The sequence below is a fragment of the Rhineura floridana genome, chromosome 10, assembly GCF_030035675.1.
Source record: "Rhineura floridana isolate rRhiFlo1 chromosome 10, rRhiFlo1.hap2, whole genome shotgun sequence".
Lineage (NCBI taxonomy): Eukaryota > Metazoa > Chordata > Lepidosauria > Squamata > Rhineuridae > Rhineura > Rhineura floridana.
Genome location: NC_084489.1, coordinates 59,849,933 through 59,875,034, shown reverse-complemented (window position 1 = coordinate 59,875,034; position 25,102 = coordinate 59,849,933). Strand labels below are relative to the sequence as shown.

The 25,102-nt window shown below is 41.0% G+C and overlaps 1 protein-coding gene across 3 annotated transcripts in view; it reads right to left on the bottom strand.

The window, feature by feature from the left end:
• LOC133365142 (MAM and LDL-receptor class A domain-containing protein 1-like) overlaps positions 1–15,544 on the bottom strand; it is a 37,309-nt gene extending 21,765 nt beyond the window's left edge. Inside the window, exons 1-5 of one of the 3 annotated variants that reach the window (XM_061586594.1) lie at positions 15,250–15,544; positions 9,084–9,224; positions 4,251–4,345; positions 4,003–4,164; positions 75–171 (exon numbers count right to left, since the gene is read on the bottom strand). In XM_061586594.1, the coding sequence (XP_061442578.1) occupies positions 75–171; positions 4,003–4,164; positions 4,251–4,345; positions 9,084–9,224; positions 15,250–15,412 (658 nt within the window). In that variant the 5' untranslated portion in view covers positions 15,413–15,544. Of the gene's footprint in view, positions 1–74; positions 172–4,002; positions 4,165–4,250; positions 4,346–5,258; positions 5,324–7,555; positions 7,641–9,083; positions 9,225–15,249 lie in introns of those variants that run through there. The other 2 variants (XM_061586596.1, XM_061586595.1) reach the window with 2 other exon arrangements.
• Between the last annotated feature and the right edge of the window lie 9,558 nt (positions 15,545–25,102).

Genomic DNA, 25,102 nt, shown 5'->3' with positions numbered 1-25,102 from the left:
AGAATTGATTGTTTTACATTTCTAATTATGCATCAGAGAAATAATTTAGAACAGCTAAAAGAATGCATCCTTACTGAAAGCTAGCAAGCATCCTTCAGTGACTGAGATATCATCAATAGCAATGGTTTCTCCTGGTATCCAAGGTTCAAATATTTGTCCTTCGATGGAAACCTGCATAACATTTACAAGAAAATAAGGAAGACATTATTATTCAGTAGTAATACTGTCCATTACACTACTAAAGTATCTAAATTTATCTGCAAGGAAGCTTAAGATAGCCACAGCTTCTTCAAAGCCTCTCTTCTCTCTATTCCTCTAATTTACCAGAAGATCAGTCTTACAAAACAGTATAGATGTTTTCTTTAACCACCTCCTCAGTGACCACTCCTTCTGGGATCAGCATTAGAAGCAAGGGGAGAGAGACTGGGGAAACAGACACCAGCAATTCCCTCCATTGAGCCAGTGTGGTATAGTGGTTAGAGTAGCCTTCCCCAACTTGGTGCTCTCCAGATATTGCTACAATTCCCATCATCCCTGGCCATTGGACATGCCAGTTGGGGTTGACAGGAGTTGATGTCCAAAATCTCTGAAGGAGAGCAAGTTTGGGAAAGCTGGGTTTGAGTGTCAGACATGGAGCAGTGAATCCCTACTCAGCCATTAACCTTACTAGCTGGGCTTGAACAAAACATTCCCTTCACAGCCTACCCTATGGGTTGTTCGAGGAGAAAATGGGTGGTAGAGAAGGAATCTTGTATGTCACACTGAGTTTCTTAGAGGAAAGGAAGAATAGGAATATAAGTATATTCCTGCACATTCATTACTTGCATGAAGGACATAATTGAGTAGACCAGTGAGAGGCTGAGATATTAGCACCGCCCTCTCATCAGGTCTTATTTCTTTGACAACAACTCATTGTACGCAGCTGTCTATATAGAAATCATGGGGCTCTACACAACTGGGACACCTGCAAGGTTGTCAGGGGGGGCTAAAAGCATGGCCCCACTCCAGCATGTACACTGTTCTGCTATACACACAAATAATATGCGAATAGGTCTTAAGTAATCCATCCTAACTGTCTGGAAAGAGACCTAAGCTTTAAATTGTCAGCCCAGAGCCAGAAAAATGTTCACTTCTGATTTTTAAACTCTATTCTGAAGAGACTTTGACAAATGGCTGATCCCAAAAATAAACAGAACCTCAAAATAAAATTTCATTCATCTCTTTTGCTATAGGCCAATATACTCCAAGAAGGAAAATATTTATTCCCTTTTCTGGTGCCTGGAAACTGTAACAATAGAGCCTGAGAACTAGAAAAATGAAAACATATGCATATTAGCCAGTTTTAACTGCTCACATTTTATTGTGATTTTATACTGTTAACTGTCTTGCAAATCAATACAATTAAGAGGCTTGATATGAATAATGTGTTGTTTCCAGTTAGTTGCACTTAAGTCCCACTGAAATCAATAGTACAAGTTAGTCAGAAGTCCTCCTGGTTTAATAGGAACTAAGGCTGCAATCCAATACACACTTACCTGGGAGTAAGTCCCATTGAACCCTGTGAAGCTTACTTCTGAGTACACATGTAGTGGATTGCAGTCTAAGGCCAGCTCAACCCCCTTTAAGAAGCAGGCCCCAAGCCTAGATGTGGAGCTTTTTCAGGCATCAGGGAGGAAATGAAGAGTGACACAATAACACTATAGCTCCTAGGGTGCACTCCTATGGGCTGTCATTTATCCTACATCCCAAATGACAGTACAATCTTGTGCCAGTCTAAAGTTTGTCAGGCAGAATTTTCCTGTCACATTTAGAGACAAGCAGGACAGCATTATCCAGGATGCTGCTATAAGCTAATGAAGAGCAAGAAGTTTTCATTGCAACAGCTACAAACTAAGTATCTTAGTAGGGTATATTCTACATTCACTTTCTGGAATACATTTTATGGAATCCCAAAGGCCACTGTCCACTTTTACAAGCCAAGTAGCTTGAACGTAAAGGCCTACTATTTCCATCTTCTGTGGTTTTATTGATTTCCCCACTGAGTAACAAGATGCATATCAGAACAATTTTCTCAATGGGTTGACTTCTGAGAACCAGAGGGTACCCATAAGAAAATGCCCTTTACTTTGTAGTTTGTATAAGAGTAAAAAATACTTTATATTTTTACAAGCTAATTTCCTATTAAATTAATGGTCTTTACATAAACCAATATATGGATTTTTTTTAGGTTTCAAGAAAGCTGTTGCTTTTCTGAGAATCAGGAAAATGTTATTCAGATTGTTATGCAGATTCACCAGTATTGTCTACCAGAAAGAGATACTGAACTTGGACTTTGAAAACCTATGTTAAAATACCTTTCCAACTGTAGACTGACTGAGATGGATCTTGGGCAAATCACTGAGAAACTACTTTTTTTTCAGTCTCAGGAAGAAAGAAGAAATAGGGTGTCCATGAAGCCCTTGGTGGGCTGGTATACATAGCGCATAGGATGTGTTAGACTTAGGGTTTATCCAAACAGAGCAGGATAATCCATGGTTTCCATATTCGGTTTGTCATCTGATAGTCCTCACTTTGCCTTTTAGTTCGCTCTTTCCCAATTAAAGAAAACACTTTTTTGCATCCGCACCTGCAGCGGTAAGACCCCTACATTCTTTTCGCTTTTTCCAAGCTCCGTCTCTAAAACCTCCCCCTATCAACCAATTGGTCAGCAAAAAAATTACGTATGCTCCTCTCCCCCTTTGCAACGAAGCACAATATGGCTGTAAAGGAGTTCTCACCTGGGAAGGAAAGGCTGCTGGTCAGTTTCACTCCTGCCTTCCCACCAGAATGAAATTGACAAAGCTTTCAGGAGCAGGCTTGAAACCGACCAGAAGCACTTTTCATGTTTGCATTTGCGAAATTACACTTAAACGAATGTATGCTTTTCTGCCTTTATTGATATTTAAGGAGATACACACGGTGGCAATGCACTTATTTCTCCAAAAAAGCAAGAAATGTGTCACCTCCCCTCCTTCTCCCTTTCCTTCCCAGGGAGAATGCAATTGACAAAGCTTTCTGGAGCAGGCTTGAAACCGACCAGAAGCCTTTTTCTTGTTTGCATTTGCCATATTATACTTAAACAAATGTATGCTTTTCTGATTTGAAGCAAAACCCCCAGCAAGTAGAATGAAATTGACAAGGCTTTCGGAGGCAGGCTGAAACCGACCACCCCCCATTTCTCGCTTGCTGTGCATTGCAGATCTCACCCAGAGCGGCCGCCCAGTTTGCAGGCTGGCAAAAAATAAAATGCATCTGCGCAGTAGTTGCAGACCCCTCCCCAACACCCCACCATTGCGATGATTGGTTCAATTTTCCCGGGCTTATTCTTGCACATGCGCAAAAGTGCAGATACGTGATTGGCTGGAATGAGGAGAAGGGGCAAGGGGAATCGCCCAAGAACCGCCCATCAGCGGTATTGCATGCTAACTCCTGAAGGCACAGCGGATGATTCCCGATTTTAAACAGCAAATCGCATTTTTGCCGGTATTGCAAGGAGCGGATTTAACCCGCGAAAATGCGTAACAGCGCGAGACGTCATTTGGACGACTAAAAAATAATGAACACACATAGCAGGCGTGCTACACATTTTGCAGTTGTCTGGATGAGCCCTTAGAGGGGGATAAGCTGTACAGGCCTACTTTAACGTTCAAAGCAAAATGCTACTGAAAATAAGTAGTTGTCTACGAGTATATGGCTACTGTAAGTGGGATTCATTATTATAGCCCCCCACTTCATGTACTAACACATGACAATTCAACTAATTTAAATTTGAGTTACATGCATAATTACAAAATTAATGCTTCCATTAAATCATGAGATAAGGTCAAATAATACCAGCCATGAATTTTTCATCAGAACCCAACCTTATTATTCACTCAAATTAAATTTCTAGTGCAAGTTCTTCTCTTTAAGTTGACATTTCACTCATTTCAGTATCAGAATGTGCCAGTGCAGCTTGCATACCTCAGTGTTCGGAGTATTGTTGATTGTGATCACAGCTCTTTGCCAATGTTTTTTAATTCCTTCTTGTTGTTGCCAAATGGTCCTTAAAGTTCTATCAGAGTGGGTTTGGAGTCCCACTGTGAGGGTTCCATTTATTTGACCAATCCAATAATAAAATGAAATCTAAGAAGAAGAAGAAATGAAACAGTCCAACTATGTTGGCAAATGCACTGGCAGAAAGGAACATGAAGAGAAGATAATCCAAATACCTGGCAGGTGAGCTGGTTGCTAGCCACAAAAACCACTCTACTCCTTAAAATTGCAGGAAATAGGACATGTTCAGAGGACAATGTAAGGAAATGGGCTGTTAATAGGAAGAATAAGAAAATTCAGAATTTGGTTACCTAGATTTGGAGAACTTTTCAGGAAGCCTCAGTATGGAGAAAAAAAAGAAAGAAAACAGATAATGGATTAGGCAACTGAGCTATAGTTCACAGATTGAGCCCTGTAAATTAGGACAGCTGGGAGTCACACGTCAGATGTGAAAGCATCTACTTTATATTCCATGAACTTGTTGATCTTGGCTGAAATATGTGTTACAAACTGAGAGTTCTTGGTACAACCTGACCTGCAAGTCAATGTCAAATTTGCTCATAGCTTCCCCCCCCCTTTCAGGTGTTGCTGCTGCTGCTGCTGCTTTCAGATTATATTGAGACAATAAAAAAGTTGCATGGCAGTAAATCTGAACCTGCCTGCAAACTTTGGGGTTCAAAAGATTGGATGACCCACTCAGAAAGCACTTGGCTTTGTTTCTTTCTTCCGTGCCACCAGTTTTGCCTCTTTCCATGCCAAACCCTAGTCATGTACAGCTTCTTCCTCTCTGTCCATCAAGCCACTATCCTCTCCCTCTAATGCTGCCAGGTGCCAAGCAGCCTAAGGACAAGGCCATCTAATTCATCTGCCCACTCGTTGCCCGGCAGTCCTGCTGTTACCTTTTCATGGCTGGCCTCATAGGCCTAGAACTAAGATCAGCTCTGGCCAATTTGAAACACCTGCCCAGTAGAATTATTTAAAGAAGGCTACTACAGCACCTATTCCTTAGTAGTTGTTTGATGTTTTCTTTTTCTCTTCCCCATTCCTAATTCTATTTGCTGCATGTATATTTTTGAAGGTATTGAAGGTATAGTAGTTGATCTGATGGGCAGCTAGGCGTTGTTGTTTATAACTCAGGGCAAGAACCTGAGCAGCTGGAATAATGATGAGATAAAGTTGCTCACCTTTCAGAGTGAGACCCCTGAGCTGCCATTCCCAAGGCATGTGGCAGGGATGGAGTGAATCTGCTACCCCAGGTTGGGAGGTGGGCTAGATTGTTTTTATTTGACTTCCAAGGCTGTATGAGTTTTTATCTTGATTTTTTGTTTTTGTTATTGTTATACAAAGTGGCTGGCTGGGGTTTTATATGGAAGGCTGTAAATGGCTGTGTGTTTGAGTGTTACTGATTGAATTAGTATGATTTTTAAAATAGTTTTTATTTGATTAGTAATATATTGTATTTGACTTGATTTCTCTTTTGTACATTGCTTTGAGATTCTATTGAAAATAAAGTGATTGAAACATTTTCTAAATAAATGAATCCCTGGAAATGCAGTTCTTCAAGAAAGTCATCATCGTGTCAGCTCTCCCATATCTTTACTACAGTCTCCTGGTAACTCAGCTCTCCCTGCTATTTACCAAGCCCTGCCTTGTTTCTCTCCAAGCTTTCTCCTGTTCAACGAATTTAGACTGCAATATCTTGCTATATCATAGCATTTCAGGCTTATACAATATCTTGCACTACTGGTGGGAAATAAATGATTTGTGGCAGAAGTAGCAGTAAATTCTATTTCAGAATGAAGAATCAAAACATCTGCCCTACATTTGTTTGTTTATTATTTCAATTTATATATCCTGCCTTTCACCCCAACACTGCAGGACAGGTTACAACATTAGATAACATAATCAAACACCATCAATAGACATAAAATTTGCTCACCAAAACACCCCAGGGAGGTGGTGAAGCTTTTCCAGACTGAGGCCACATTCCCTTCTAGGCAATCTTCTGGGAGAGGGGGCTCAACTAATGTAATTTTTACCTTTGTACAGTAGCCTAGTTTTACACACTCTCACACACCCCTCTCTATCCTCCATTCAGGCAAGCAAGTGGCATTATCAGAATTCAAGGACACATTCTAGCCCAGGCAAAAACACTCAAGGAGGGTGCGAAGCAGAGCTGGAAAGGGTGTGTGGCTAAATAGGAGGCGTGGCCTAGGGAGAGTCCCAAAGGCTATACAGAGGGGCCAGCAAGGCTGCATTTGGTATCCTGACTTGAAGTTCCCAACCCCAGCCTTATACTTACACAGAGACCAGGCTGCGATGCCTTTGGGGCAGAACCTGGATTCGTGTTATATACTCAAAGGGGTGTCTTGTCTTGGCTCTCAGAGTGTAACCTCACTTTCCTTACCAGCAACCCACTGTTGGAGAGGGAACCATGAGACCTGGGTTCAAACTCTAGCGCAGTGGGTAAAGGGAAAGAATGGCAAGGCTCCAAATAGGGTGTGGGTACCTCCAGCCCATCAGCCTCCGTGTCCTCAGAAGGAGGAAAAGGGAACAGAAAAATAGACAACTTTACCAAAGAGAAAAAATGAAGCTAGGATTTCTTTCACAGAGAGGGGAAAAGAAGGTAAGGAGAAAAAGGAATCATCCAGGCAGGTATACAGTTTAAACAATTCAACAAGAAGGCATGGGGTGGGGGGAGTCCAATAACTAGGTCCCTCAGGCCTGAGATTTTTCAGATGTAGGCCTCAAGCTCAATCACACACTCTGGTCGCAAGACCTGTTGCTGAATTAGTGGTTCTCTGTGAGGGCAGAAAGCAGGCACTGCTTTCTCCTCTACGGTCTTCTCAATGGTTCTCTCCCTCTCCCTCCCTCCCTCTCCCTCTCCCTCTCTAGGTAATAGCCTCACTCTCTCCCTAATCTGTTCTCTACCCAGGCTCCTGCCCTTCTCAGAATCTCCTCCACTTCTCATTCAGTCCCTCAGAATCTCCTTAGCCAGAATCCCTATGGCCATCTCTAAGGGCCAAAACAAAAAGGGCTGTACTGCAGGCCTCCCACAGGAGGCTATACTGTATTTTGTTTAATTGTCCGAGGTGTTTTTAGGCTTTATGGATTCTGTTTTTAATTGGTTATATAAGTCACTTTGGGTCACCTGGTGAGAAAAGTGACCCATTATTATTAGTAGTAGTAGTAGTAGTAGCAGCAGCAGTAATGTTTGTTTACCGTATTTATATCCTGGCCTTCCTCCCAAAGCAGCCTCCCAAAACAACAAAAAGCAAAAACACAAAAAATGAATAAAAACATTCAAAACATTAAAAAAATATTAACATCTAAAAACATTTTAAAAACTGTACAAAGGACCAGACTGCCTTTCGAGCAGGGCTTGGATTCTTGCTATGTGATCATAGGTTAACTGGGCTTGGCACCCCAACATGACCATTACTGGGAAGGGAAGATAGCTTCGCTTTTATGTCTGGCCTACCTAGACATGTGGGTGGCCTAGTATCCATAGTCCTTATGGCTAAAAGGCCTGATCTTCCTCCAGGGGGGTTCCTCAACAGCACAAAAGCTCCAGGGCCCAGTGAATTTCAGTATCCCCTTTATAACTACCTCCACCTTGTTCCACCTTCCAGCTTTTGTTAACAAAACAACCACATTTCCAAGTTGCCTCCTAGATTGTGTGTCTCCTTTGCCTTCTGTAGCTTTGTCTTTTGCTGCCTAAAAGCATTACCAGACTTTGTTTCTCTTGATCCTCACAGATCTTTCTGTTCCTTCCTTTTTTCTGACTTCAGACCTTGGCCTGGACCCTGAACTTCAGGAATACATTATCTTGATTGGGTGAGTCACTCTCTTCTCATTTTGATTTCCTGACTTTGATCTATGGCCTGCTCAGGCACAAATCCACAATGTGAGATTTACCAATTCCACCTGGGCTTGCAAGCAGTTGCTGTCCTTGACCCAGTACACAACATATTGCTGCAAACTCTTTTAGGAAAGTGCCATGCCACCCAAGACAGGCACTATAACTACCATACATTACATTCAGCCCTGTCTGAATAAAAAGAATTTCCTGGAAGTGCAGCTGGAAATTGACTGGTATTAAATCAGAGGCTGTGGCTGCATTTGAGTTCAATTTCCATTTGTAATGGTTCTACCAATCTCTTACTTTGATAACCATTTAAATGCAATAAATTGACTAAGAATGCTTTAGGTCAGAAACCAATTTTATGCCTCCTAGTACACCTTCCAAGTATTAAACATTGCAGACTTCAGAAATGTTTAAAATATTATGTTTGAAAGAAATATAGAGTGAAAGGATTTCCTTGGTTCCAGTGGGAGCAGAAGTTCCCAGAATATCTGCAACCAGAAATCTTCTGGGGAATTAATTATCATTGATAAACCTTTGGCATTAACAGGTGTCTAGCTAATGATTAGAAGAGAATTTGTCCCCTTCACCTCTCCATTATTATTTCTTATCATCTGGATTCTTTTTTCTGTGGCAACCATACTAAAAACAGACTACAAGGTTCATGTTGCTGAAGACAAGAAAAGGCCATGGACTATATAGTGTCAATTAACATATAAAATCCTTATATTTTCAAATACAGACTAAAACCTATCAGAAAATAACAATTTACAGAGGAGCAGCTGTGTTAATTTGTTGATGCAAAACCAACAAAGGGTGTTGCAACAGAAACTAAAAATAAGGAGACAAGACACAAGTGAATGGGTTTAAACTAGGGCCACCTTATCAACTACACTTAAACAAACTGCATAGGGAAATGAGACCATGTGCAGGAAATCCCATCAACCTCATTCAGACTCCTAGGCCTATTCTTCCTGGGTGAGCCTACCCCTTAATTGGATATCTATATCTGTCGATGCATAAATATAGATATACATACACATAATGGTGCAGAGCTGGGCTGATTGGAACTGGCATCCCCACTCTTGATTTCTGTGATGGTAGATCTGTTTATTCCTTGCAAGGAAATGTTGCTCTTTCTTACCTGTGTTGTTCCCACTGTGGTCAGAGTGAGGAGATCCTATGATGTTCATTCCATTTCTCCTTATCCAGTCCGTAGGTGATTTCCCATTATTGATCATATTGTACAGATCACTTTCAAAATCACATTTTTCATAATAGGAACCTAATTTTAAAAGAGTTGCTTGCATAATTTGCATCTCATAATAAATATCTGCATTATAGAAAATTCTGTAAATATAACATGTTTTTGTTATTGTTTTTTATGACTAATATAACATGCAAAGCTTATTCTATTGTTTCCTATAGATTAGAATATACCTAATAAACTCCAAAATAATGCACTTTAAATAAGAAGATCACAGATTTATGCAATACATACTTTGATACTACACTACCAGTATCAACAATGTATACTGGCTGACTACATATGGAAGGAATATTTACTCCACACAAAACAAATCTGGATTGACTGATCATCTCTTGGAATCTACCAACAAACATACGCAGCATTTTAACAAAAGCATATGGTACTAATTCATACTTGTTGGATAGGGTTGCCAGGTCTTCGGTTTTTGCCCGGAGACTCTAGATTTTTAGGGTCCTCTCCGGGCGAATCACTTTAATCTCCAGACTCTCAGTTTTCATTATTTAAAAAAATTAAGTTTCTAGGTGGTCTCTTTCAAGAGATAAGCACCAAAACATCAGCAGCAGACCTGCAACTTCTGTAAAATGAGCTTGAAGCTGGCTGCTCTAAACACCGCCGTTTCAGGTTTGTAGCCGGTAGGTGAAGTCAGGGTTTTGATTGACAAGGCAGTACTTAGCCCCATTGCAAGGTCAGAAAACTGTTTTTTTCTTCCTGATCTGAAAATCTCAGAAATTGAGTAAGTATATAGCTTTCAGTCTTTTTCACTCTTGTGTGCGAGAGACAAATTTAAATTTTCCTGGGCTGTTGAAGAGGGTAGTCTTTTAAAAACCTTCCCAATATGAAGCTTTAATCCTATACTTGCTTTTCTGGGAGTAAAGCTGCAATGCTAATCCCACATACCTGGATTAAACCCCATTGAATTCAACAGAGTTTACTTTTGAGTAGACATGGTTAGGATTGTGCTGCAAATTAATGAGACTTTTGAGTGAACATAGCAAAGAATTGTGTTTGTGTTGCAAATCTTTCTCTCCTCCTCCAATCCTAAAGCAATTAGGCAGGGTTTACTTAGGTATCAGTGCTTTTATTTTGTAGGAAACTAATACTGATTTTATTTTTAAAAAAATGTTCTGCAATGACCTACTGGTTTTGACAATTAACTATTATATGGGGTGTATGTATTTTTACATCTCCTGTGTGTGTGTATGGAGTCTTTCCAACAACCCTGGGAGGTAGGCTTGCCAACTGGAAACTAAGGCAGCTCACAATAAGAAATAAATCCCTTTAAAATCCAATGATCATAAAAACAGCTATCAGGACATTTTTAGTTTTGGTTTTTGGTTAGCAATCCTGATTGGTTGTGGGATGCTGAGTTTTCCGCCTTACTCATAGGAATCTTGTTGTGGTTGGTATGGTATTGCATTTAGGAAATCATCACTGTCTTTTGTTTTTCTTTTTCTATTTGCATTCCATTTACCTTTAACCTCACTCCCTTACATCCATAGAAGCAACACCGGTGGTTCCATACTCTCAGCTCAACCCCCTTAAACCCACTGATGATAAACATTGTTAGTTGCATGACAGTCTGTTTCTTGTCCAATGGGTGGTAAAAGAGAATTCACATACTGGGAAGGGTGCTACAATTGTTGTTCCCAAGCTGTTGCCTGTGAAGGTTGACCAAAACATGTCTGTTTTCTCTGTCAGTTATATTCACTGGAATTGGGTTGGCTGTCAAAGTGAGTTTATAGCAGCCCATAGGGTAGACAGAAAAGAGTAGAGAATCTTCCTACTCTTACTCATTTCTCAGGTTTCTTTTGGAAGTGAAGGGTCAAATCTGTAAAGATGTTTGGAGCAACCATGTTAAAAGGTAGGGGCAGGGCATTCCAGGCCCGGGTTGCCAACCCTGTTTGGATACAGATATCTTTGCAGAGGATCCCTAGTAAAGCTTTACCAACAACAAAATCCAAACCATATCTACAGAGAAGTAAGTCCTGTTGAGTTCTATGGGGCTTAGTCCCTTAGTAAGTGTGTTTAGAATTGCAGCTTCGGGGGCATCCATCTTTACTCCTGAGTGCTTGCATCTGACATCTCCACAACACTAGGCTACTTTCTTCCTGCAATGGCCTTCTAGTGACTGGCCTGGCCTGAAGGCACTTAAACCCTTCTTGTCAAAAGCAAGTTAGCTAGATTAAATGTTCCCTACCCAGGTTTCATGTTTTAGCTAAGATTTCTATCTTAATTTCCAATCAGAGAAATGTTTTTGTTTGAACTGTATGTTCCAAGCAACTGTGGTTGATGCTTAGTGTGTCATGCTTAATTACATCACCTGCCTTGTGACATCACTTGGGCCCACCCCATGACATCACTCAGCCCCACCCCCAAAATCTCAGGGATTGGGATGCTTCTGACCTGGCAACCCTAGTGTTGGACCTTATAGAGATCAGTTTCTACCATGAGTGCACCTTTAAGCATATACCAAGTTGGGTGTAAGGGGAATCCGTCTCTGCACATGACAAACTAGCAGAGCAGGGAGAATTCTTTTAGCTTAAAACATTCCATTTGCAGGGAAATATATTTATTTATTACATTTATATCCCCCTTTTCCTCCAAGGAGCTCAAGGTGGCATACAAACATGGTTCTCCCCCTCCCAATTTTATCCTCACAATGACTCTGTGAGGTAGATTAGGCTGAAAGAGAATGACTGGCTCAAGGTTACCCAGTGAGCTTCATAGCTGAGCAGGAATTTGAACCCTGACCTCCCAGGTCCCAGTTTTACACTCTAACCACTACACCACACTAATTTTCAAACCAAAGATTCCCCCATCTACACATACAGCCCAGGAAGAACTCTACAACCTGCTTTTCCTGCACATCTGAATCATAATATATTATAAAAAGCAAAAGTATTTGGAAATAGAAGAAGGGGGATGCAAAAGGGATCTCCTTCTCCCCTAAGTGCCCCCCCATCTAAGTCTTTCTGTTTCTTCTTCTAATCTATATAATGTTTGGAAAATTGAAGAGGTTAGCAAAAATAGATTTTCATAAAAATAAACCTCACAAATATTAATAACATCACCAAGGCAACATTTAGCACCAGTGCTTCAGTACACAATATTGCACACGACAGCAGCATTGCCCTTTCTTGTACAGTAATGAAGATTAATCACTGAAGATAAACATTTGATTCATACATTTGTAATTTCATCACTTCATGCTTTGCTAGATTGCATTTTGAGCAACATGTTCATAATATATTTTTAAAAAAACTATAATCATGATGGGGTTGAGGAATCTCTTAGGCCTGGATTCTTAGGCCTGATACTGAAATTACCTCTAAATTTCTCAGGTGGGCAGTTTCAAACCACCAGTGAAGAGGGAAGACATTTTCAAAAAACACAATATCTCACCCCAGCCTTAAAACAACTCCTACATCAACATGCAGCAAATAAGATTTAATTGGTACAATGATAAAGTCTAATAGACAAAAGTGAGCATGTATAGAACAGCATAGGTATATAGAATAATAATGTTATTTTAATCAAGCACTTTTTCCTTCCAGTCTGAAACCTCAGTAAAACCATTTAGGCTGCAATTCTATACCTATTTAGTTGTGAGAAAACCCCGTTCAACTTAATGAGACTTAATTTTGAGTAGATGTGTAAAGGATCGCATTTTAATGTATAGTTAACTTGTCACAATATGATAGGTTAAAAGTTATCCATTTTAATTAGGGGTGACTCTAGAAAAGCTAATTTGGGGGAGCAAACAGTGGTAAAGACCATTATTAGTAGACTAAGAATTTAATTTATGCTATTAAAGTCTTATTTATTTTATTATTTCACTTTTAAAACATCTACAGTTTTGGTGACTGAAAGCTGGGGGGGATGGGGAAAGAAAAATATATTTGGGGAAACTGCTCCCTAACCCTCAGAATCATCCCTGAATATAATCAGGTTGGAGACAAATGTGCTGGATAAAACTGAAACAGACAAGATGGAGGGTAAAGAGTGCATTGTTCTACACATGCTTTCTCTCCTTGGTTGAGATATACAGTAGGGCCCCGCTTCTCGGCACCCCACTTTTTGGCGTTCCGCTAACACGGCTCCAGCGGGACAATCAGCTGGAGGGGGGCTGGAGCTTCCCGCACTCCAGGTGATAGCACTGGAGGAGGGGAAGATCAGCTGTAGTGTGCTACAGCTGATCTCCTCTTCTGCTGCGATCAGACTCCCGCTCGAGCTGATCGCGCCTGAGGAGTGGAAGATGTGATCTTCTCCTCTGGTGCGATCAGCGGGTTAGGTTCCAGACCCCTGCGCTACAGCTGATCTGCTTTTTGGCGGTTGTCGCTTTTTGGCGGGGGTCTGGAACCTAACCTGCCATATGAGTGGGGCCCTACTGTACACATCTTTTCATTATTTCACAGTATCTTGCAATTCCGTCTAAACAAACTATTGTTCAACCATTCCTATTTAATTTTCCAGGCTACAGAATACACTTTAAAAAATAACTGGTGGTATCTATTTTTGGGGGATGGAGTATATATATATTTAGGAGAAACTGTTTCTTATTTTCCCCCTCATGTGAATAATTTTAAGTTATCTTGAACCTGACTTGGTGTACAATTGCTCTGCCAGCCATTTGTCTTCATCTTCTTCTTAGGCGATAGCAAAGTAGAAGCATCTTAGATATAAAAGTCAGTTCAAAGAGCTAATCAAAATGTAAACTCTTGATGTGAAAAATGATTGATGATCTGAGCATAGTGAAATGTAAGGCTGCTCTAAGCTAGGGCTTCCTACTCAATGGTAAGGCTTTTAGAAATGGACTGCCTTCAAGTTGATCCTGACTTATGGCTACTCTATGAATAGGGATTTCATGGCAAGCAGTATTCAGAGGGGATTTACCACAAGTAAACTGGCTGTTAACCATGTGGCATTTTAAATCTTAGAAGACATATACATAACTTTATGCCATTAAAACAGGTGTTGTCTGCATTTGAAGAAACTGTTAATTTGAATAATATGATCAGTAAAAATCATAGTAGTAAGTGGTACATTCTGGACATATAAAGCATAATTCTAAGCATGATTACATAGGACTAAAGGAAACTGCTTTCATTAGCATCCTTACATTAGTTGTGGTGGTTAGCAAAAACATCCCTGAAAGACTGGATTAATTACTGGGATGAGCAAATTCTAAGAATGGGGGGGGGGCAGGTCTTACTTTTAAATATGAGTTAGCCAAGGGTCTCTCTAAAAAAAATACTTAAGAAAAACCCTTGGCATTCCTGGGACACACCACTCTTGGGGTCGAAAGAAAAAACTTCGGCCACCTCATATTTAAGGTAGGATTTCGACCCTGAAAAATCTTAAAGTTTGATCACTGTCACCCAAAAGTTGCTATATATGTACCCCCACTTTCATGGTGGACAAATGATCCTGCAAAAGTGAGATATGATATTAAGCCCAGTTTTAATTCTTATGCAATAGACCCTCATTTTAGAATGATTTTATCTGCCAAGCCGATTTTTGTTTTTATGCTTCCGTTTTATTTCTTTTATGGTATTGTTTTGTTTGTGTTGCAAGCTGCCCTGAACAATGCAAAACAAGAAGGGCAAGCTGGGGTATAGGATTTTGTAACAATACATAAATAAAATGGTGGTAATAATACTCCAAACACACACACACACACACCAGATATACAAAATCACAAAATACATAAGCATATATCTGATCACAATTTAAAAAAACGGGGCAGGGTTTCCTAAAAGCAAAGGTCTTACTATACCTCCTTGCTTTATAATACTAAGGCTTACCAAAGGTTTGCCAAGTTAATAAATCATTACTCTCTGGTCTTAGATCCTTATCCAGTTTCCAAACATGAACCCATTTCCCCAGCAATGTTTTATAAAACTTTTTAAAAAGCTGATTTGAGATGGGAACTAATTACATCCAACTAATTCTGGGTTCTAGAACAGTATTTAAGAAACGGTACATTTGCATTGTAACCTGTTTACCAGAAATCCATTGAAGACTAGTGACACCTACTTACATTGTTCTGCATCACTACCATCCTTGCATTGATTGGTGAAATCATGTCCCTCCACTGATTGGACCAAAGCACCATCGCAATATTGAAAAACATCTCCTTTAGAAGGCCCAAACACTGCCAGATTGAAAAATAATAAGGCACAAAATTTGCTGACTGAGTACATTGAAAATATTGCTGTAGATACCTTGTCCTTGATTGAGTTATTGCAACTGTTACCCTGCAAAAACTATATACAAAATGCCATATCAAAATACTTAAAAAGTTTAATGTTTAGAAGTCCACACATCTAGAAGTCTCTCTTCTGCTGCTATATAGCTTATGTAATGCATTTACTTTTCATATTCACACCAGAATAAACTTAGAAAATGTTTAACCGGATTGCTCCACATTTTATGATAAGCTGAAGCGGTTTGTTACTTTACAGTGCAACTCAACTGTATATCATTAACTCATTGCCTGATGTCTACAAAGAACATCAGATTTATTTAATAACAATGGCACACAAAATATGCAAGACAGTACTAAAGGCCATTTCTGCTTCTTAATAAAAGCAAATGGCAGCAGAGCTAAGCTGATTTTAAACTATTGCATAGATTTTTTTAATTTTAATTTTTTATAAGTTATTAGAGGTTTTAGTAGCCTCACAAAATTAATCTTTTCTTACATTTCCGGGCTATAATACACTTTTACGTAAAACAGCCTGGAACGGCAACTTCCCAGCGAGTCAGACCTCCCAAATTCACCAGTCCCACATGACTACATGGGATTCATGCAATAAGACACAAAACATCCACGCCAACCACGTTCCGATACCCGTTGCAGGCTATAATATGCTTTTACGTAAAACAGCCCGGAACTGTGACTTCCCAATGAGCCAGACCTCCCAAATTCACCAACCGCACATGTTGCTGCCTCTCCTTTTGTTGGGAAATGGGAGATAACACAGGATGACCCAGGAACCTCTGGGGTGATCAGCAATACTCTTTCTTGCTGTTTGTCGGTCCACTAAGCAGCACCAGGTTGTGAATGGCTGGTGAATTGGGGAGAGAGAGAGAAAGAGAGATTGGAGGGGCAAGTCGGCTGGCAGAAGGGGGAGAGAAATAGAGTTTGCCTTCTGTGAAACAGATGTGCTATCACAGGAAAAAACTGGGTTCAAAGCAGTGCTCTTGTGTGCTTGGGCTCAGACTCCACCTCTGCCTTGTATTCAAGTTCTGGGCCAAACCTCACCAGTTTGCTTTCTGTGAAATGAGTTTCTGACATAACTACTTTCAAAATCAAGGTTATTAAAGTCTGGAAGCTGTGGGAGGGACTCCCACTCATTGGGCAGAGCGCATGATGTGGTAGCAGAAGAACTTTAGAGTCAAAAGGCTCTCGGGCAAGAAGGCTGGAGAACAGGACTTTGGACAGCCACTGCCAGTCTGAGGGCCAAACTAGATGAGATACCAATCATGCAATAAACAATTGCATGATTAGCTTTGCAACACTAAATTGAAGGTGCAGGGCAGCTGATCCCTAGTGGGGTCCTGACATGTTGTGCCGTATTGTAACAGAAGTATTTTGTTGCTTTGGCTAACTCAAAGTCTTCTGTGAATTTAGTTGACCTGCCTAGCTAGAAAGTTGCCATTCTGGGCCATTTTCCCAACTAAAATGGGCCTTGTAATGTGGTTGCTGTGAAAGCTTGTGGCCCAGAGCATTGACTCATACAGTTATGCATGACTGGTGCATTTGATTGACGTGGCTGGTTCAGATGTTGTTCTGGCCTCTGTTCAGAAAGATGTATTATTGCATGGAACGTGGTTTGTGTGGAAGTTTTGTGACTTTTTGCACGAATCCCATCGAGTCATGTTGGACTGGTGAATTTGGTGGGTCTGACTCATTGGGAAGTTGACGTTCCGGGCTGTTTTACGTAAAAGCGTATTACAGCCCGGAATGGGTATTGGAACATGGTTTGCATGGAGGTTTTGTGGCTTACTGCATGAATCCCATGTAGTCATGTGGGACTGGTGAATTTTGGGAGGTCTGGCTCGCTGGGAAGTCGATGTTCCGGGCTGTTTTACGTAAAAGCGTATTATAGACTGGAACGGGTATCGGAACGTGGTTTGCGTGGAAGTTTTGTGTCTTATTGCATGAATCCCATGTAGTCATGTGGGACTGGTGAATTTGGGAGGTCTGGCTCACTGGGAAGCCGCTGTTCCAGGCTGTTTTATGTAAAAGTGTATTATATATAGCCCAGAACGGGTATCGGAACGTGGTTTGCGTGGAAGTTTTATGTCTTATTGCATGAATCCATGTAGTCATGTGAGACTGGTGAATTTGGGAGGTCTGGCTCACTGGGAAGTCACCATTCCGGGCTGTTTTATGTAAAAGTGTATTATAGACTGGAACGAGTATCGGAATGTGGTTTGCGTGGACGTTTTGTGTCTTATTGCATGAATCCCATGTAGTCATGTGGGACTGGTGAATTTGGGAGGTCTGACTCGCTGGGAAGTCACCGTTCCGGGCTGTTTCATTGCGTTCCGGAGGGCATTTTGGTTGTTAAAGGGTTAATAAAAATCCTATCGGAATCGTTTTTATTCCTAAATGTTGTTCTCAAGTGTGTCTAACACATCCCAGTGTTTTTGGCATCAGTTTCTTTTATAAAGGGCCCGTTCCGGCCTGTTCCGTTCAGTTCTGGCTTTTACCAGATGTGTGCCTCCAGATGTTGTTGGACCACAACTCCCATCAGCCTCAGCCAGCATTGCCAATGGTCAGGAAAGATGGGAATTGCAGTCCAGCAACATCTGGAGGCACACTGGTTGGGAAAGGCTGCCCTAATGCAACTGCTGTAGTGTACATTCCTTTGCTGCAAGCACTATTCCTGGATGGTGCATCACTGTGAGAGCAGGACCTAGACGGGGAGCGCCAATCAAGAACTCCCTGGAAGGCAGTTCAGTCACCAATATCACTCCTCTGGACAGGTACACTGGTGCAATGAGGATTTGCATTAATAATGTGAAAAACCTTGCCTTAAGAACGGAAATGTAGTCAGAAAATCCTGGATAGTGCCTGCAGGCAGTTAGACCAGTGGAAATCCATACAACTGCAAGGATAGAAATGTAGTCCCGGGAGCAGAGATACATCATTACATAAAAGTTTGAAATCTGCCCAAAGGGTAGTTTCCACATGATACTGTGTTTTGCTGGAAGCCTGGGATGTCAATATAATTCTGTAATTATATATCATATGTTATGTTTTAACATCCTACCTTCTGGCAGCAGCATGAGACCCTAAAACGTATTTTTGTAAGTACTTCAGTAATTCAATCTTAGCAATTGAATAATGTTGCTATAATTCTATATTTACATATGACACCCAAACACATGAACGTTAATAGCTAAATCCTTATAAAATAAGAACATTCAAGTAAGCCTGCAGGATTAAAATTTCATCTCACTCTCTCTGTTTTTCTGATCCTTGGTTCTGTTTTCTTAAAAAACGTGACATAAACTCCTCCCCCCCCATTATTAACTTCATACCCGGCATCTATTGTCCAGGAAAAAATACAGTAAAAGTATTTCAAGCTCTTTTCAAATACAGTTTCAAGTCCCAGTTGCTTTGTGAGCCATTCTCATAACAGGATTTCCAGACATGGAATTATATCAGTGATTTTATATCAGGGATGGAGACCCTGTGACTCTACAGATATTGTTGGATTGTAGTTCCTATCATCCCTTACCCTTATTCATTGTTGGAGCTGGAGTCCAACAACATCTAGAGAGCCACCGGTTACCCACCCCGGTATATATACTCTCTGAAATTTATCTTTCTCCCGAAAAAGAATAGCAGCCCAAGCCTGTACATTCAGTGCACACTTACTTGGGCATGAGCCCCACTTAACACAATGGAATTTACTGTTTTGTGTAGACATATATAGAATTGCACTGTTATTCTCAAGTGAATGTCCATAGGGAGGGATGAGAGATGCCTTCCTTTAAAAAAAAAAAAAGATGTAGAGGAGTCATAGCTTAGTGGTAAGCACATGTTATGCATGCAGAAGATCTGTCCTTGGCATAAAAATAATCAGGTATGTAATAGGAAAGATCTCCACATAAGATCTTGGAAAGCCACCACTAGTTAGAGTAGCCAATACTGGACTAGATACAATACTACTCGTGCTTCTGCTCAAAGTGTTTTTTCAAACAGAAGCTGGGAGTATAGCCTTTTTGCAAGGGTCCACTCACAAAGAGAGAAGAGGAACAGGAAAGCCTTAAAGGTCCTATCAGGGGTTGTGTGGGATGCAATCCCCATCTTGTACACATGCCTATATGTTTATGCCAATTGATCTAGGAACTTAAACTTAAAATACCTTCTCTGTGAGGTCCAACTCCTAAAAATCTTTCTGGGAGAGGTTGGGGTGAAAGTGTGCTTCATTTTGGGACAGAGCAAAGAAATATTGGTGATTGGTAACCAAGGCAGATCACAACAAGAAATAAATCCCTTTGAAATCCAATAACCATAAAAACAAGTATGAACAGTTGCAAAACAGCTTAAAGTGGCATGATTCTGAATTTTGGGATGGGTGAGTGAAGTTTCTTATCACGTGAGATTGCAGTGCTGTGCATGCATCTCTGAGTAAGCCCCATTGAATACATTGGACTTGCTTCTGAGTAAACACACATAGGATTGCACTACAAATATCTTTACAAGTTGTGTAAATAATAAACATCTTTGACAGTCATGCATATATAAATATTTGTTCATTTAAAGGACATGACTTCCCCTAAAGAATCCTGGGGGTGTGGTTTCCCCCTCACAGTTATAGTTCCCACCACCCTTAACAAACTACAGTTCTAGAGAGCAAATCGGCAATCAGTGCAGATTTCAAAGCAGAGTTATTATGTGCTGTTAGGGTCTCACTCATGTCAGTAATCGTGCCACATCATTCTGCACTAACTGCAACTCCCGGGTCAGGTTGTGCTGCATGGGGATTTCTGTGACCTTGGCTGACTGGCTGCCAGGACTTTTTTAGTTTTGGGTTTTGGTTAGGAATCCTGATTGGTTATGAGATGCTGAGTTTTCTGTCTTACTCATAGGAATCTTGTTGTGGTTTATATGGTATTGCATTTAGGAAATCATCACTGTCTTTTGTTTTCCTTGTTCTATTTGCATTTCATTTACCTTTAACCTCACTCTCTTACATCCATAGAAGCACCAACAGTGGTTCCATGCACTCAGCTCAACCCCCTTAAACCCACTGATGATGAACCTTGTTGGTTGCATGACAGTTGACAGTTTGTTGCCCAATAGTGGTAAAAGAGAATTCTCATACTGGGAAGTATGGCTGCAATTGTAGTTATTCCCAAGCTGCTGCCTGTGAAGATTGACCAAACCATGTGCATTTTCTCTCTGTCAATTATTATTCACTGGAATTGGGTTGGCTGTCAAAGTGAGTTTATGGCATCCCACAGAGTAGGCAGGAAAGGGTAGAGAATCTTCTTACTCTAACTCATTTCTCAAACCTCTTTCTGAATTGAAGGGTCAAATCTGTAAAGAAGTTTGGAGAAACCATGTTAAAAGATTCCAGTCAGGGGGTTGCCAACCCTGCTTGGATATGGATATCTTTGCAGAAGATCCCTAGTCAAGCTTTACCAACAGCACAAACCATATCTACTCAGAAATAAGTCCCATGGAGTTCTATGGGGCTTGGTAGGTGTGTATAGAATTGCAGCCTTCAGGGACATCCATTTTTACTCTTTGAGTGCTCCTATCTAACACCTCCATGACACTGGGCTATTTTCTTCCTGCAATGGGCTTCTGGTGACTGGCCTGGGGGCACATAAACCCTTGCCAGAAGCAAGTAGGCCAGATTAAATGTTCCCTAGCAAGGCTACATCTTTTAGCTAAGATTTCTTAATTCCCAATCAGAGAAATGTTTTTGTTTGAATTGTATGCTCCAAGCAACTGTAACTGATGCTTAATGTATCATGCGTAATGACATCATTGGGCCCACCCCTAAAATCTCATGGTTTGGGATGCTTCTGTCCTGGCAACCCTAATGCAAAGTCAAGGGCTGTGCTTTTTTGAAAGGTGAAGCAGCAGCTAAAACTAAAACAAAAATACATTATCTTCCACATACAATAAAAGCCTGCAAGAATAAAACAGTCTTCATTACCCCCTCCAAAAAAAGCAAGGTCTAATCTCACTTCATGGGCCAAAGTGTTCCATAATCTGGTACAGCCCTACTGTCATCCCATTCAAACATAATTCCACCCTAGGTGAGATACAGAGAAGGGCCTCTCCTTCTGATGTTAGGAAGCAGACAAGAAGATATGGGAAGAGGTGGTCCCTAAGATATCCTGGATCTAAACCATCTAGGTCTTTAAAGATAATGACAAATGTTTTGAATTCTGTCGAGAAGCAAATTGGTAACCAGTGCAGGATTGATGTAACATGAGCCCATGGATAATGTCCTCCAACATCCTTGCAGCTGCAAGTCAGTAGCTATGGCGGGAGGCAAGCTCGAAACCCCAAAAGAGGCAGACTCCTCCACAGAATCGTTGTGGGTGGTGATACCATGCCCCAGGAGGGACTTAATACTGGGAACGATCTATCGTCCCCCTGATCAAAATGCTCAGGGAGACCTTGAGATGAGATATGAAATTGAGGAAGCATCCAAACTAGGAAATGTGGTAGTAATGGGTGACTTCAACTACCCGGACATAGACTGGCCGCATATGTGTTCCAGTCATGACAAAGAAGCAAAGTTTCTAGATATTCTAAATGACTATTCCCTAGATCAGTTGGTCATGGAACCGACCAGAGGGATGGCAACCTTGGACTTAATCCTCAGTGGGGACCGGGACCTGGTGCGAGATGTAAGTGTTGTTGAACCGATTGGGAGCAGTGACCACAGTGCTATTAAATTAAACATACATGTAACTGGCCAATTGCCAAGAAAATCCAACACGGTCACATTTGACTTCAAAAGAGGAAACTTCACAAAAATGAGGGGATTGGTAAAAAGAAAGCTGAAAAACAAAGTCCAGAGGGTCACATCACTCAAAAATGCTTGGAAGTTGTTTAAAAACACTATATTAGAAGCTCAACTGGAATGCATACCGCAGATCAGAAAAGGTACCGCCAGGGCCAAGAAGATGCCAGCATGGTTAACGAGCAAAGTCAAGGAAGCTCTTAGAGGCAAAAAGTCTTCCTTCAAAAAATGGAAGTCTTGTCCAAATGAAGAAAATAAAAAAGAACACAAACTCTGGCAAAAGAAATGCAAGAAGACAATAAGGGATGCTAAAAAAGAATTTGAGGAGCACATTGCTAAGAACATAAAAACCAACAACAAAAAATTCTATAAATACATTCAAAGCAGGAGACCATCTAGGGAGACAATTGGACCCTTGGATGATAAGGGAGTCAAAGGTGTACTAAAGAACGATAAGGAGATTACAGAGAAGCTAAATGAATTCTTTGCATCTGTCTTCACAGTGGAAGATATAGGGCAGATCCCTGAACCTGAACTAACATTTGCAGGAAGGGATTCTGAGGAACTGAGACAAATAGTGGTAACGAGAGAGGAAGTTCTAAGCTTAATGGACAATATAAAAACTGACAAATCACCGGGCCCGGATGGCATCCACCCGAGAGTTCTCAAAGAACTCAAAGGTGAAATTGCTGATCTGCTAACTAAAATATGTAACTTGTCCCTTGGGTCCTCCTCCGTGCCTGAGGACTGGAAAGTGGCAAATGTAACGCCAATCTTCAAAAAGGGATCCAGAGGGGATCCCGGAAATTACAGGCCAGTTAGCTTAACTTCTGTCCCTGGAAAACTGGTAGAAAGTATTATTAAAGCTAGATTAACTAAGCACATAGAAGAACAAGCCTTGCTGAAGCAGAGCCAGCATGGCTTCTGCAAGGGAAAGTCCTGTCTCAGTAACCTATTAGAATTCTTTGAGAGTGTCAACAAGCATATAGATAGAGGTGATCCAGTGGACATAGTGTACTTAGACTTTCAAAAAGCGTTTGACAAGGTACCTCACCAAAGGCTTCTGAGGAAGCTTAGCAGTCATGGAATAAGAGGAGAGGTCCTCTTGTGGATAAGAAATTGGTTAAGAAGCAGAAAGCAGAGAGTAGGAATCAACGGACAGTTCTCCCAATGGAGGGCTGTAGAAAGTGGAGTCCCTCAAGGATCGGTATTGGGACCTGTACTTTTCAACTTGTTCATTAATGACCTAGAATTAGGAGTGAGCAGTGAAGTGGCCAAGTTTGCTGATGACACTAAATTGTTCAGGGTTGTTAAAACAAAAAGGGATTGCGAAGAGCTCCAAAAAGACCTCTCCAAACTGAGTGAATAGGCAGAAAAATGGCAAATGCAATTCAATATAAACAAGTGTAAAATTATGCATATTGGAGCAAAAAATCTTAATTTCACATATACGCTCATGGGGTCTGAACTGGCGGTGACCGACCAGGAGAGAGACCTCGGGGTTGTAGTGGACAGCACGATGAAAATGTCGACCCAGTGTGCGGCAGCTGTGAAAAAGCCAAATTCCATGCTAGCGATAATTAGGAAAGGTATTGAAAATAAAACAGCCGATATCATAATGCCGTTGTATAAATCTATGGTGCGGCCGCATTTGGAATACTGTGTACAGTTCTGGTCGCCTCATCTCAAAAAGGACATTATAGAGTTGGAAAAGGTTCAGAAGAGGGCAACCAGAATGATCAAGGGGATGGAGCGACTCCCTTACGAGGAAAGGTTGCAGCATTTGGGGCTTTTTAGTTTAGAGAAAAGGCGGGTCAGAGGAGACATGATAGAAGTGTATAAAATTATGCATGGCATTGAGAAAGTGGATAGAGAAAAGTTCTTCTCCCTCTCTCATAATACTAGAACTTGTGGACATTCAAAGAAGCTGAATGTTGGAAGATTCAGGACAGACAAAAGGAAGTACTTCTTTACTCAGCGCATAGTTAAACTATGGAATTTGCTCCCACAAGATGCAGTAATGGCCACCAGCTTGGACGGCTTTAAAAGAAGATTAGACAAATTCATGGAGGACAGGGCTATCAATGGCTACTAGCCATGATGGCTGTGCTCTGCCACCCTAGTCAGAGGCAGCATGCTTCTGAAAACCAGTTGCCGGAAGTCTCAGGAGGGGAGAGTGTTCTTGCACTCGGGTCCTGCTTGCGGGCTTCCCCCAGGCACCTGGTTGGCCACTGTGAGAACAGGATGCTGGACTAGATGGGCCACTGGCCTGATCCAGCAGGCTCTTCTTATGTTCTTATGAGGCCACTAGGGGCAGGTAACAGGTTGCACCCCCATCACAATGATGTCCCTGAGTGCTGGTTGTTGTTTTTTTAGGCTGCTTTACAGGAATGGTTTACGAACATAGCAAATAAAAACACAATCCAATATTACAAAATCATATAAAACACAGATTACAGCCAGCAAACATGCAAATAGCCCATGAGCAATCACAAAATATTTATAACAATATATAGCTCTGAATAAAAATAAGCAAAAAATATCCAATAATTAGCTGACCAAAACCCATACTCTAAAACAGGAGCAACCACAACAAGATCATCTTAAGGAAAAGCAAGCTGGAACACATTGTAATGATGTGCATTTTGCTAGTAGAAAATCATTCTCAACAAAGTACCGGTATCTATGATCTAGTTCAGGGGCGGGCAACCTTTTTGCTCCGGAGGGCCACATGTGAGTTGGGGGCATTTGCTGGAAATTTGTGGATCCTGGAGCCTTCCTCTCCTCTTTCCCTCACACACGAACATACCCATTCAGTTGAGCAGTCAGAAGGGAGGCAAATCAGCTGGTAAGGGGGGCTGTACACATGCAAGTCATATATAT